This window comes from Pecten maximus, chromosome 19 (assembly GCF_902652985.1).
Source record: "Pecten maximus chromosome 19, xPecMax1.1, whole genome shotgun sequence".
Taxonomy (NCBI): domain Eukaryota; kingdom Metazoa; phylum Mollusca; class Bivalvia; order Pectinida; family Pectinidae; genus Pecten; species Pecten maximus.
In genome coordinates, this window is record NC_047033.1 from 4,144,593 (window position 1) to 4,158,300 (window position 13,708).

A 13,708-nucleotide genomic window follows, 5' to 3' on the forward strand; every position below is an offset into this window, starting at 1 on the left:
CCTGCAAATGTTAATACAGGCCTTGGGAGTCTTTGTCAAGGCTCGTCTGAAAACAATAAAAAAATCGCCAGGTCCGTCTTTATTTCATAAATGAACAACACTGGTCCACCTGGACCAACCGTTTGGACCGCAAAAACGAAAACGGCCCAAGTTTGAGAACTTTGTGTACTAAGGGGATATTAGACAGGTACTCTCCTCAGTTACCTCCCTTGCGTACACTACACAGAGGACTGGTAGAGAGTAACCATCTTGAGTAGGAATTCCTACTCCAGCGTGTGGTCATCTTAATAGCGCGTGTAATGGCATCGATTAAAGCAGCAAGTGTCAATAGTGTCATTGTCATAAGCACATTGGACACTGTTTGCCTGAAGTCATTTTAAAAAGGGAAGAATAACATTATCTTGTTTGTTTACCGGCCAAAGAGTATATTTACTCTCAATGACGAAATCTATCTGCATCTTGAATTAGTAATACGTACATCACCTATATAGAAATCAATCGATGATTAAACCAACATGGCTACCCACTACCATTCCTTTGTGAACGGAGCGCAGCCCTGGTGGAGAGTAGAGAACAAAGGGAGGGAACCAGTCTGTTTATACATGAAGGAAAGATGATATGCTATCTTGGTATAAGATTCATTATTTTAAAAAGTTGTCAGTGTAAACATGATCAAACATCATTTTGATATTGGCAAGAAAGGCCAGTGATTATTACAAATGTATATATAATATGACTGGTGCATCATATCCTGTGGGAAGCCAATGGATTGTCTCCCTTTGTGAAAAAATCCATTGGCTTTCTGTTAGTTGTATAACAAAGACAATATTGATATAAATCATTTGTCAAATGTCATACATTACAGCATTTGAAAATATTTCATCTGAAAAAATGTTTTTTCATCTTGAAAATCTTCATCTTAAAAATCTTCATCTTGAAAATCTAGAAGTAAATAAAAATTCCAGAACCTTTTCCAGTTATGTTGTAAAATGGGGAGCAGGGACCTTTTTAAAGAAAAAAAGATTTCATAGAATTACCTGATTTGACAACTAATAATCCTGTCACTTTTCCAAGATACCCATATTTATCCAAATTAATTTGTTTTAATTCTTGAAATGGTCACTTAAACTGACATAGCATTTTTGAATTCTTATATATGTATTTTACTCCCTGTGAATTTTAAATTGATAACATTTGATAAATTTAATTATATATTGCAAAAAATACATAATTTCTTTAAATATATCTTGCTGCAATGTATTGTTTAAATTTGCTGAAAAGAAGTACTTAATATTTATTTCAACACATATTATCTTTTAAATTGTAAGCTATGTAGCTTTTGTGTTCATTTTGTTGGTAGTCTTGTATCAGCTTGATATTCTTGCCAATAAGTTAATGTTTTTTTCTGTCTGTAATACGTTGTTCTTTTTCCAGAAGGAAATGGTCATAAATTAAAATGACAAGTGTGAATATTTTAACATCTATAAGATACAAATATTTCTGAGATTAAGACATATTAAAAAAAAAGTTTTCCTTTATTTCTGTGGCATGCTACAAATATTTTTTGAATATTTTATTTTCAATGAAAAAGGAAATAATGGGAATTACAGGAGCTTCAGGTTGCCACTGTTTAAGTCTCTGCATTGTTTTATATGATACAAGTCTTATGTACTGTTTCACATACAAATGCCAATTTTTATGAGTTATTATCAGTGAGAAAGTACTGAAGGGATCTTTCTCAAATTTCATATGTAGACTCCCCTTGGTGCCTAGTTATGCATATTGCATTTTGAGACCAATCGGAAAACAACATGGCCGACAGGCAGCCATCTTGGATTTTGACAATTGAAGTTTGTTATCGCTATTTCTGAGAAAGTACTGAAGGGATCTTTCTCAAATTTCTCATGTAGGTTCCCCTTGGTGCCTAGTTATGCATATTGCATTTTGAGACCAATCGGAAAACAACATGGCCGACAGGCAGCCATCTTGGATTTTGACAATTGAAGTTTGTTATCGCTATTTCTGAGAAAGTACTGAAGGGATCTTTCTCAAATTTCATATGTAGATTCCCCTTGGTGCCTAGTTATGCATATTGCATTTTGAGACCAATCGGAAAACAACATGGCCGACAGGCAGCCATCTTGGATTTTGACAATTGAAGTTTGTTATCGCTATTTCTCAGAAACTTACGAAGGGATCTTTCTGAAATTTCATTTATTATCAGGATGGAAAGGCATCGCATATTTCAAAACATGACTTGTATAATATACTTTAACACTTTCTCTGGCTTGATTTTGTATATGGAGACATTTCATAGGACAGAAAAACAGAGTTACGTCCCTTTGTCATTTTTCAAGCCAAAGATTGTGTGGATGTATAGGACTTCTGATTGCTCACATCGTTTTTTGTTGTGGTATTTTCATCTATAATAATTCAATAATGTTGAATTAAGATTTAGAAAATCCACTCTTTGAAATGTAAGAAATGGCATTTTTGATGTAAACATAAAAATGATTATATCCCTTTACGTATTTATGTTTAAAGAGTGGCAAATATAAATGCATCATAGTGTATGTAAAGCCCCAGTCACACTTATCTCAGTATTTACCCGGTGTATCCTTGATCCACCGTCTCTATTTCCCAGAGGAAAATCATTGTTCATTGTGCTTCATCTATTTCGGCACAAAAACAGTAGTTGCAACAGCACTGGTACAGTATGCTACAGTATATTACTCTAGAATCCTACAGGTGATGCTAGTACTACTACCGATCACAATGATAGGTCATGGTACATCCAGATACCACTTCGGTGCTACTCCGTTATCTTGACATGTTGACCTGGGGTTTTTCCTGGTTTATCAAGGTTTTGCTATGGTCAGACTGCAGTGTTGTTGTGGTGTTGCCATGGGTCACCATTGCTCTGGAATACTACGATGGCCATGGAAGCTTGGTCGGCAGTCCCACGGTGAGCGAGGTGGTCCTATTTTGTAACTTTGATGTCCCTATGATATTAAGATACTGTGTTTTGGCCACAGATTATCCCAGAGGTTCCAACATTTTACATTACTATATGACGGTGAGCTACTATATGACGGTGAACTACGGACCATCAGGGATCGACTCGGATCACCAAGGTTTAGGAACGATCCTCCCAGGATTTCCTCCAGTTTACAACAGCGTTTCTTTCCGGGCCTAAATCCAGGTATAGGATGAATGGGACTTAAATACAGAAAGAACACATCTTGAAGTCAGATTATTCAGCAGGAGTGAAGTCTGTCAAAATTGAACAATATTGGCCCCCTGTTCTTTTCTTTTGGGAGCGGGGTGGGGGCTCGGTGGCCGATTGGTTAAAGTGTCAAGACACTTCATCACTAGCCCTCCACCTCTGAGTTGCGAGTTTGAAACCTACGTGGGGCAGTTGCCTGGTACTGACTATGGCTGGTGGTTTTTCTCCGGGTACTCCGGCTTTCCTCCACCTCCAAAATCTGACACGTCCTTAAATGACCCTGGCTGGACATTAAACAAACTAAATCAAACTGTTCTTTTCCTGTCACAAGTAGAATGTGTTAAAAGTAGGACCTACCCTGTACATGCAGATATTTTTTTTTTTTTTTTTTTTTTACCGGAAAAATTTGAAGAGTTTGGAACATTTATTGTTTCAAGGGAAGTTTTATATACATATATAAATAAAGTAGCTTTATAAGATAGATATGTATAACATGAAATTAGTATCTGTCACTGCAAATGGTTTTAAAAGTATTGCTTTAAATGTCATTTTCTTCGAAGTTCTCTTTCCTGAGGATTAATATGCTAAATAAGGCTGAACATTTAAGTCTCTTTGGCATTGTGCGACATGGATCATCACTGCACAAGCTTTACTTGTTATTGAGATGCCAAATTCTTGTGATAGTTGTGAGAGTTCTGTGTGTATCTCGGCCAGTTTCAGGCTGACTGGCGGTCGTTGTACCCTGTAAGACAGGGTTGTGGATTCATTGTGATAATATAAGTACACCTTGGTAATCGTGTATAATATTACAGTATGCAGTAGGTGTATGGCTGGGCTATTGTTTTATTGTTATATATATATTACTGTGTATTATTGTGAAGGACCACTGTCATCAGTTGATATTGTTAACCTATGATCAGCAATGTCAAGTGTACTTGTTTTATAGAAGCCATGCTTTTGGTGCATGTATATATACCCCCATCAATCACATTTTCTGGAGACAGGTCTGAGATATGAATGATTTAAAAAAAAAAAAGATCATTTATTTAAAAAAAAATTAGTTAAAAGACACACAGTTTGATAATATGGTGATGATCTTTTTTTCCCCAAAAAATATTGAGAAATTGAATTATAAGTTACATAATCATTTCCTACTTAACATGTTTGAACTTTTTGAATTTCAATGATATTGATGTTATCAAGGAAAATATATCATTGGTTGATCTACTGAGAAAGTGTATCTTTGCTATGGAGAAGTGACAAGTCTACGGTGGACTTCAGAATACAAAGGTTACATTTTCGATTAGTTATCTCCTGTGCAGAAATCATGTCTGAACACAACCCCTGGAAACTTCATGGTGTCAGACTTCCAAATGTATTATGTACATCAGCAATAAGAAAGTCTCAAAATGTTGACATTTTGGATTTCTAATTTTACATGTATTTTCTACCAATCTTACGGATTTTGAAGTTGGTCACGTTTTTTTTTTTTTTTTTTTTGACATGAAAAATCTCCTAGAAAGCACAAGTTACCTAGTGTATATTTTACACAATGAAGCAAGTGTTTCTGATCATGTCATTCATCGATCAAACCCTAAGTTACATGTTTATTATTGGTGTAGGTGTAAAGATTTGAAATTATCACAACATCACATTTGGCTATTGGAGCATGCATATTTCTCCAAAGATCTGAATCTTTCTTTATTGTGATGTTTTTTATTCAAAAAAGTTTCCATTTCGCTTCAGACTTTTGAAGATTTTCTCTTGATGCGTTGTCAGCGTTACTGTTTAGAAATACTTTCATATCACATAAACTCTACAGTTGACTTCGGCAGTGTTTAATATGTGAAGGTATTGAATCTCTTTGTGAATATTTTTAATATATAAGACATGTATGGTGCCCAACACATTGGGTTTCTTAAGTAATAATTAGCGAAGGTTGATATTTTTAATCCACTGATATGCTCAGCCTTGTAACAATATAACATTAGAATTATGCATGTTCATTTTAACAATCTATAACTTATTGTATAGCAGGTATCTGTACCCCAAAATGCATGCCGAGTATTATATTTCTTACTTTCTAGTCGTAAACTTGTGATGTTGTTTTTTTATTCAAATGAACGGTTGTGCTACTGATGATAATACAATAAATACATGTATGATCAGGAAATGAAATACTTACTGCATTTAGATGTAGTATTAAATGAGCTTCATTCTATGGAGTAAAAAGCATAGAATTAAGTCCAGATTTTGATGTTCAATATTGCGTGACATCCATATCAAAATAAATATGTATACGCGTACCGTAGTTATCGACACATTAACCCTGCCCACAAATAAGCCCCCTTATTCATTTTTGCAAAATCATCCACCTTGTATTTTAAAATAACAAGTTATAAGTGGTTCACATATAACAATTACACACTTGGGGGGGGGGGGGGGGGGGACTTATTTGAGGATGAAAACAGTATCTGTTAAGAAGCCAAAACTGAAAAATTGAAGACCTCCGGTTTGAAAGGCCTTCAAAAACTAGAGATTATCTGTTATGTCTGTAAATTAAATATTTTTTCATAATTTTGTTGCCATATTGTCATATTACAACCTCATGTGCTGTAATCAACTCTGTTTTAAGGAAAAAACAATAAAGTTGAACCTCGTTAACTCGGAAGTTGACAGTCTCCTGAAAAAATTTCGAGTTATCAAAGTCTTTGAGTTAAGCAAGTTTCAACTAAGAAAAGGAAGGATTTTAGCCAGGACATGAGGAATACTCCGAATTAAAAGGGATCTTCCAGTTATTTGAGTTTGCACTAGCAAAGTTTGACTGTAGGTCATTGGAGATAATAAATTTCATTTTCTATAGTTTCCCATTTAGACAAACATTTTTGACTGCAGGTTGCCAAATTACAGAAATTGATCTATGTGAACACGGTCAACCCTCCACCCTATAAATGGATATATATCCTTGACACGAAAACCAAAATTTTGGCTGAGTTCCCCTTTCCTATCCACCACGGCAGCCATAACCACATGTTAAAGTTCTAGATTGCTCAACATTAAAAAAAAATGGACTTAGTTTTGCTGTTTTTTCTTCATGGTTTGTTGGTTTTTATACACTTATACATACTCATGACTCCAATATTTGATTTTTATCATTTGCAATGTGAACTGTTTTATTTTGATAATCAAAGTTAAGAAAAATTGAAATATTGTGAGTTGAAATCTTTTGTGGTTCCGTTGGGATCAGTGGTGGTTCCGTTGAGATCAGTGGTGGTTCCGTTGAGATCATCTCCCTGATATATTGGAGGCAAACCCCAAAATAAAGAAATAAATTATTTAAGACTTGCAAATTTTGTAGAATACTTTAGAATTCAATATTTATTATCATGAAAGTTTTTCCTAATTTCGCATAAATATGTTGATCTATGGCAAGCTGAATCGTGTGTAAATAAATTACTGTTAAACTACATGATGCAATCTTTAGAGGATTTACATTTTAAGTTTGTTGTCAATTTTTTATGTCGTACATAAGACATATGAAGAAATGCCTCTGTAGCTTTTTAAAACGACATGTATTATTGCATACGTGTAGAATTAGCTGTTCATACCTGTGCTATTTGGACCTTATATAAAACATGGACCAAAGTTGGTATAGCCTTGTGCGAGTGTGTGTGCAGTGTAGATGTATGGGAGGTTAGTTTTAAATTATTAGTGACTGGCTTTTATATCTAGGTCTGTAGAAGTGTTCATGGTGTATCTGTCTGATGTAATATTGAAACACAGTCTACATTGCATTGTCGTTGAATTTGAACGCTCTCAAGTCAAAGTGTATGAGCTGGAATAATACAAAATATCCACAGAAGCAATGCGTTTGTTATTTTTATCGCAAACCATCATTTTGGATTAAGGTTTTTTTGAAGATCCTTGGGCAAGACACTTTAGCCTTATTGCCCTGAATGACATGTTACCGGCCTCCCATGTTATTCATTTAAGGTAGTCACCAACTACTACATGGATACCTCGCTTCAGTATGACTGGCTGTTCAAGGGGCCATGAACCCAACAAACAAATCTTGTCAACTTTATGGACGGCTGATTGTTCTGAATGATCCTATATCAATGTGATAAAATCTTATCATAATGTAATTTAAGGACGACCGGCTATTATTAATGGTGCTTTCCGAAGTCTTATCATAATGTAATTTAAGGACGACCGGCTATTATTAATGGTGCTTTCCGAAGTCTTATCATAATGTTATTTAAGGACAATTGGCTATTCTTAATGGTCCTTTAAGAAGTTTTGTCACAATGTAATTTAAGGACGATTGACTATTCTGAATGGTCCTGTCGTTGTGATAAAGCCTTATCACGATGTAATTTAAGGACGACTGGCTATTCTTAATGGTCCTATATCGTTGTGATAAAATTTTATCACAATGTAAATTAAGAACGACTGGCTATTCTTAATGATCCTATGTCGTGATAAAATCTTATCACAATGTAATTTAATGGTGAATGGCTATTATTAATGGTCCAATATCGTTGTGATTAAATCTTATCATCACGATGTAATTTAAGGACGACTGGCTATTACTAATGGTCCTATATCGTGATTAAATCTTAACACAATGTAAATTAAGAACGACTGGCTATTCTTAATGGTCCTATCAAAAGTCTTATCACAATGTAATTTAAGGACGATTGAATTTTCTTAATGGTCCTATATCGTGATAAAATCTTATCACAATGTAATTTAAGGACGACTGGCTATTATTGTGGTCCTATATCGTTGTGATAAAATCTGATCACAATGTAAATTAAGGACGATTGATAGTTCTGAATTGTCCTATATACAGCTGTGATAAGTTGATGAAGGCGTCTGTTCGTCCAGTTTCCGTTCTACAGGCCACATAATTCGCTAGCCCGTGTTTCCTCTGGCCCTAACACCATGTCTGACTGTCAGGGCCAGAGGAAACCCAGGCTAAGAATTCGCGTGATTGTTTATGCTTTTCTTCACCATTTCATCTCCCTGCTGGTGGGAATTGTATCTAAAACTAGCAATCATTATGTAATTGCAGTGTCTCGTTATAATCCTGGCATGAGGTACGTGGCTTAATGACAGTGGCTAGATAATAATTGATACCCCTTGGTAGAGCACGGGGAAAATACATTGGAAATCCTTCATTTACATTTGTATTGGTAGTTTAATTATATACATATCAGACATGTGGTAGTGGCATTTTGTCTGTCTGTAAAAGGTCTTAATGGATTGACCACTATGATGTCAAAATTATGATCAATTTGAATGGTGACGTCACATCTGTATACTGACTTCGAACTAATGGGCCACTGAGCTTTTTATAATGTGTGCAGTGGTTCTCCCAAAATTGACTTATAACGCCATTCAAGAAAAGTACAACTGTTCACGAAAGAAAGCCTGCTCATACCGACCGGAAACAAAAAATTATACGGGAAAAATAAACGAGGATGTCTTATTGCAGAAATATGTCTTTTTATTTCCTTGACGCCGAAGCAATATTCAAACAATTTAAATTGATTGAAACAGGCACTGAAAACCCCTGAAACGAAAACGATCGTATCTCATCAGAAAACATACATTCCAGTTTTACTGAAACCATATGAGTTGTAAAAGACTTTGATGAGGATTTACTGTGGCTTATCGTAATATATTACTTTCATTATCACTAGATAGCGCCTCTAGGTCTTCTTACCTCGACCTGTGTGCAGCAGTATTCTGCAGAAACAAACAAGTCATCAATTTTTGCCTGCCTTGAAATCATATCACCGTTAGAAATTCTCCCTTTGCCAGGGATGATGGTGATAGGACAACTAAATAAAGAGCGATACGATATATCATAGAAGATATCCTGTCGTATGAAAAGAACCTGGCATAAGTTATCTGCCCAGGGTTCACTTATATATATTACAAGAGTCCCACAGGGCCTGCAAGGCTCACCTGAATATTTTTATGATTTTTGATAGGGTAAAACTTTAAGTTATGTTACAAATAATTTCCCCCAGTTTTTGGATCTGCATTTCAGTACAATGCATGACAGTCAACAATTTCCTTTAATTAGCATTTAGCTTTTTAGTTCAAAAGAAGATTAAGCGTAAATTGATTTAAACAGTACTCAGTATCAATAAATAACTTGGACTTCCTTTGTTTGTGTCGTCTCTCTTCCTCAGGAGAATACTTTTAATTAAAACCATATTTCGTTACTGTAATATTGCCGAAGAATGCTGCGACCAAATTTGATCAAACCATGTATCAAACGGAATCCAAATACATTGCAATGAATTATTTACTATAATATTAGGCAAATGTTAAGATTATGGAAATTCAGTTCTAGTTAGCCAGTGGTTCAGATAATTTATTAGGAAAGGAAAACTGCCATACCATGTTTTATAGAGAATGAGTGCTTACAAAAACATCCAAATAACAACCTAAATGGTATACAGATAATTCACGAAAAATCACAGAAAAATTATAATGAATTATAAGCGCTGATGTCAACGAGGATTCATACAGTTTGCAAACAATAACGGGTGGTTCCGTTGGGATATAACTGGTGGTTCCGTTGAGATCGCTGGTGGTTCCGTTGAGATCACGGGTGGTTCCGTTGAGATCACTGGTGGTTCCGTTGGGATCACCGGTGGTTCCGTTGAGATCGTTGGTGGTTCCGTTGGGATCACTGGTGGTTCCGTTGAGACCCTGGTGGTTCCGTTGAGATCACTGGTGGTTCCGTTGAGATCACGGGTGGTTCCGTTGAGATCACTGGTGGTTCCGTTGAGATCCCTGGTGGTCCCGTTGAGATCACTGGTGGTTCCGTTGGGATCACTGGTGATTCCGTTGAGATCACTGGTGGTTCCGTTGAGATCAATGATGGTTTCGTTGGGATCACTGGTGGTTCCGTTGAGATCACTGGTGGTTCCATTGAGATCACTGGTGGTTCCGTTGAGATCACGGGTGGTTCCGTTGAGATCACTGGTGGTTCCGTTGAGATAGCTGGTGGTTCCGTTGAGATCACTGGTGGTTCCATTGAGATCACTGGTGGTTCCGTTGAGATCACTGGTGGTTCCGTTGAGATCACGGGTGGTTCCGTTGAGATCACTGGTGGTTCCGTTGAGATAGCTGGTGGTTCCGTTGAGATCACGGGTGGTTCCGTTGAGATCACTGGTGGTTCCGTTGAGATCACTGGTGGTTCCGTTGAGATCACGGATGGTTCCGTTGAGATCACTGGTGGTTCCGTTGAGATCAATGATGGTTTCGTTGGGATCACTGGTGGTTCCGTTGAGATCACTGGTGGTTCCGTTGAGATCACGGATGGTTCCGTTGAGATCGTTGGTGGCTCCGTTGAGATCACGGGTGGTTCCGTTGAGAGCATTGTTGGCTCAGTTAGCACTACCTCGTCTGTTATCTTGGGGGCGTTGCATTATCCAGATTTTCCCTAGATTTACATGACAAGTGTCTTCGAGGGAAAAGAAGGCGCTAATAATTTCCGATTATCTGATTTTGTTTCCCTTTAGCGTTTTCGAAGATATCCGCGTGAATCTATAGCCATTTTTTCACTTTCTATTTTGAGTTGGAATTACGGATTCTTTAACATGTCGTAATAACCGTGTTTTGTAAGAATTCGCTTTGCGGATTCATATAGTTTGCAAACATTTTTTTTCCATATCCCTATGGATTTCACAAAATACATGCATTGACATCAATGCCTAATTTAAAACACTTTTTCAACATGACATTGTGCCATCACTGTTGTTGAAATATTGTTACTGTATCAACTCCACCGGATCAGAATTTACCCATCAATAGCCTTACACACTCGTCTATAAATGTCTGTAATAGGTTTTGTAACAAATGGTTATTGCTGGCTTGGCCCGTTACTCAACCCTTTATCCAGATTTCTCCTCGTCATTCTTGTCACTGTTACATCAGGGTTACAATTGTATAACGTCACTGGATACTTCAGCAGTGGGATCCATGGAATGTGGATCAGGAAGATTTTGATCAATATTAAACACGTGCTTCTATTTTTTTTTCTCTATTAAAACATTTTATCCTGCAATTGCCACCGTATTTTCGGAATACACCCACCTTATATAGTTTTGCTGTATACGGCAGTGACGGAAAACAGCTGTATTTTGGAATCTTAGCACGTGCGTTAATTCGACTGACCTACTTCCAAGTGAAACAACGTTTAAAAGACGATATTTGGATTATTGTTGATACCGTTTCACTTCAAATCGATTATTTTTACTAACTGTTGCAGGATAAATAGAATACATGGTCAGTGCTTAAAATATAAGCTGTATTTTTGGCTCGGGACAGAAAGACAAAAGTGGCTCGCCAAGGTTCGCCACTTTTGTCTTTCTTTACCCTCGCCAAAATACAGCTTATATTTTAAAGTACTGATCATATATTCTCAATTTATCCTGCAACTGCCACCGCATTGTCAGAATACACCCACCATATTTGTTTTTGCTGTATACGGCATTGACGGAAAACAGCTGTATTTTGGAATCTTAGCACGTGCGTCAATTCGACTGACCTACTTCCAAGTGAAGCAAGGTTGTAAAAGGCGAACATATTTGGATTATTAGATCTATTGATACCGTTTCACTTCAAAATGATTATTTTTTATAACTGTTGCAGGATAAATAGAATACATTGTCAGTGTCTTAAAATATAAGCTGTATTCTCTATATATCTGGTTCCATTCTGTACACTTATAAAGCCCTAACTTGATGGTTGTGAATTACAATAGATTTAATTACCGAGAATGACACCGTGTGAATGATTGTAATTTCTGGTTGACGACATGTTGAGGGTAGTGGCCAGATCTTCCAACGACTATTGAGGTACCCTAGGGTACAAACTGGGCTCCCTCTCATGTCCATCGCTTTCATACGTGTCTGATTTCATCAATGAGGTTATCGAACATGTCCTTCAAGTGTACCTACAATTATGTTGATGAGGGGTGCCTTTCAGTAACAAAACATATTAACCATATCGATTGATTAACCCTAAAAATACCTTTATACAATGTACTTGAAATTAAGAACACTAAAGACACTGTCATATTAGCCGCCCAACTCGATCTTTACTTAAAGGGACATAATGGTTAGATTTCAATAGTTTCTTCATGCATTTGATTTCCGGAAAGCGTTGTGATACTTGAAATTAGATTGTTTACAAAATTATGACACTTTTTGTGAAATATTGGCAATGTTTATCAACTTCGAATTATTCCGTTGAGATCACTGGTGGTTCCGTTGAGATCGCTGGTGGTTCCGTTGAGATCGTTGGTGGTTCCGTTGAGATCACTGGTGGTTCCGTTGAGATCACTGGTGGTTCCGTTGAGATCGTTGGGCGTTCCGTTGAGATCACGGGTGGTTCCGTTGAGATCACGGGTGGTTCCGTTGAGATCACTGATGGTTCCGTTGATGTCACGGGTGGCTCTGTTAGCACTACCTCGGCTCTCATTTTGAGGGTGGTACATTATCCCGATTCCATCCAGATTTAGATGACAGGCGTCTTCGATGGAAAAGAAGACGGATATTTTTTTCGGATTATCTGCTTTTATTACCCTTTTATCTTTTCGAGGACTTTCGTGTGAAATTTTGATATTTTGATACCCCCTCCCTTTTTTTCTCTCTCTTTCTCTCTCTAGGAATTACGAATTCTTTAACATGTCGGAATAACCGTGTTTTTGTGAAGACGTTGCGATGGTAGACATTAATCAGTACTCATCCAGATACAGTGTTAATCTTCCTTGTGCCTTTTAATTTTATATTTTAGAGACTGATTCGCAGAAAATGTTTCTATTCTATAACAAAGGGATGTCATTTATCAGTTCAGTTGTGTGAATTTTTCTTCTGATTAAATTTATTTTATAGATGTATATGTCTGAGACCAAAATAGAGTTTAAACCACAAAAACCTTAAATAAAATGTTAGAACGAAGAAAGAAACGTAGAAATCCATGGATTGGATATTCTAGCTAAGATTGAGTCTGCGTTTTTATTTTCCAGAAAAAAACTAATTTACAGAACTTCGTCGGCTTGCAGTAGTCTTTGTTCCCCGTTTCCTGTTTAGTCTACATGACGAGAGAATATATTTGGAAAAGAAACATTAACAGATTCCTTTGTGTAAAAAGGAAATCCTCTCTACAAAAAAGTATATATAACCGCCAAAACAACACTCTAGCTTTGTCCAGATTGGCCGAAATCAGATTTCTTTACGCTATAAAAGGGCTCCAATGTTATAGCTGGTAGCCAATTTGTTGCTCTCTACACTCCTTGATATTCTGTATTTGATTTCTGTGGCTTCATTCCCACGCCATTTCATAGAGAATTGTCTCCAGATCTTCAATATTGAATCACGTGCGTGGACATAAATAGACAGGGTATGGGAGAGAGTCATCTTTACCACTAAATCAAACCTAATTGGGCCCGTC

General features: G+C 36.6%; 1 protein-coding gene across 1 annotated transcript; it reads right to left on the reverse strand.

Moving 5' to 3' along the window:
* Positions 1–9,756: 9,756 nt before the first annotated feature.
* LOC117318052 (cell wall protein SED1-like) lies at positions 9,757–12,752 on the reverse strand. The gene is made up of 2 exons (XM_033873054.1): positions 12,491–12,752; positions 9,757–10,637 (listed from the first exon to the last, which is right to left on the reverse strand). The coding sequence occupies exons 1-2, from the start codon at positions 12,750–12,752 to the stop codon at positions 9,757–9,759; spliced, it is 1,143 nt and encodes a 380-aa protein (XP_033728945.1).
* Positions 12,753–13,708: the final 956 nt, after the last annotated feature.

What these genes read in the sequence shown, in the direction of transcription:
- LOC117318052 (XM_033873054.1), bottom strand. Translation starts at nt 12,752, where the DNA reads ATGTACCACCCTCAAAATGAGAGCCGAGGTAGTGCTAACAGAGCCACC. An exon ending in TCTCAACGGAATAATTCGAA is followed by an intron (nt 10,638 to 12,490) that starts GTTGATAAACAT and finishes GTGCTAACTGAG; the next exon opens with CCAACAATGCTCTCAACGGA.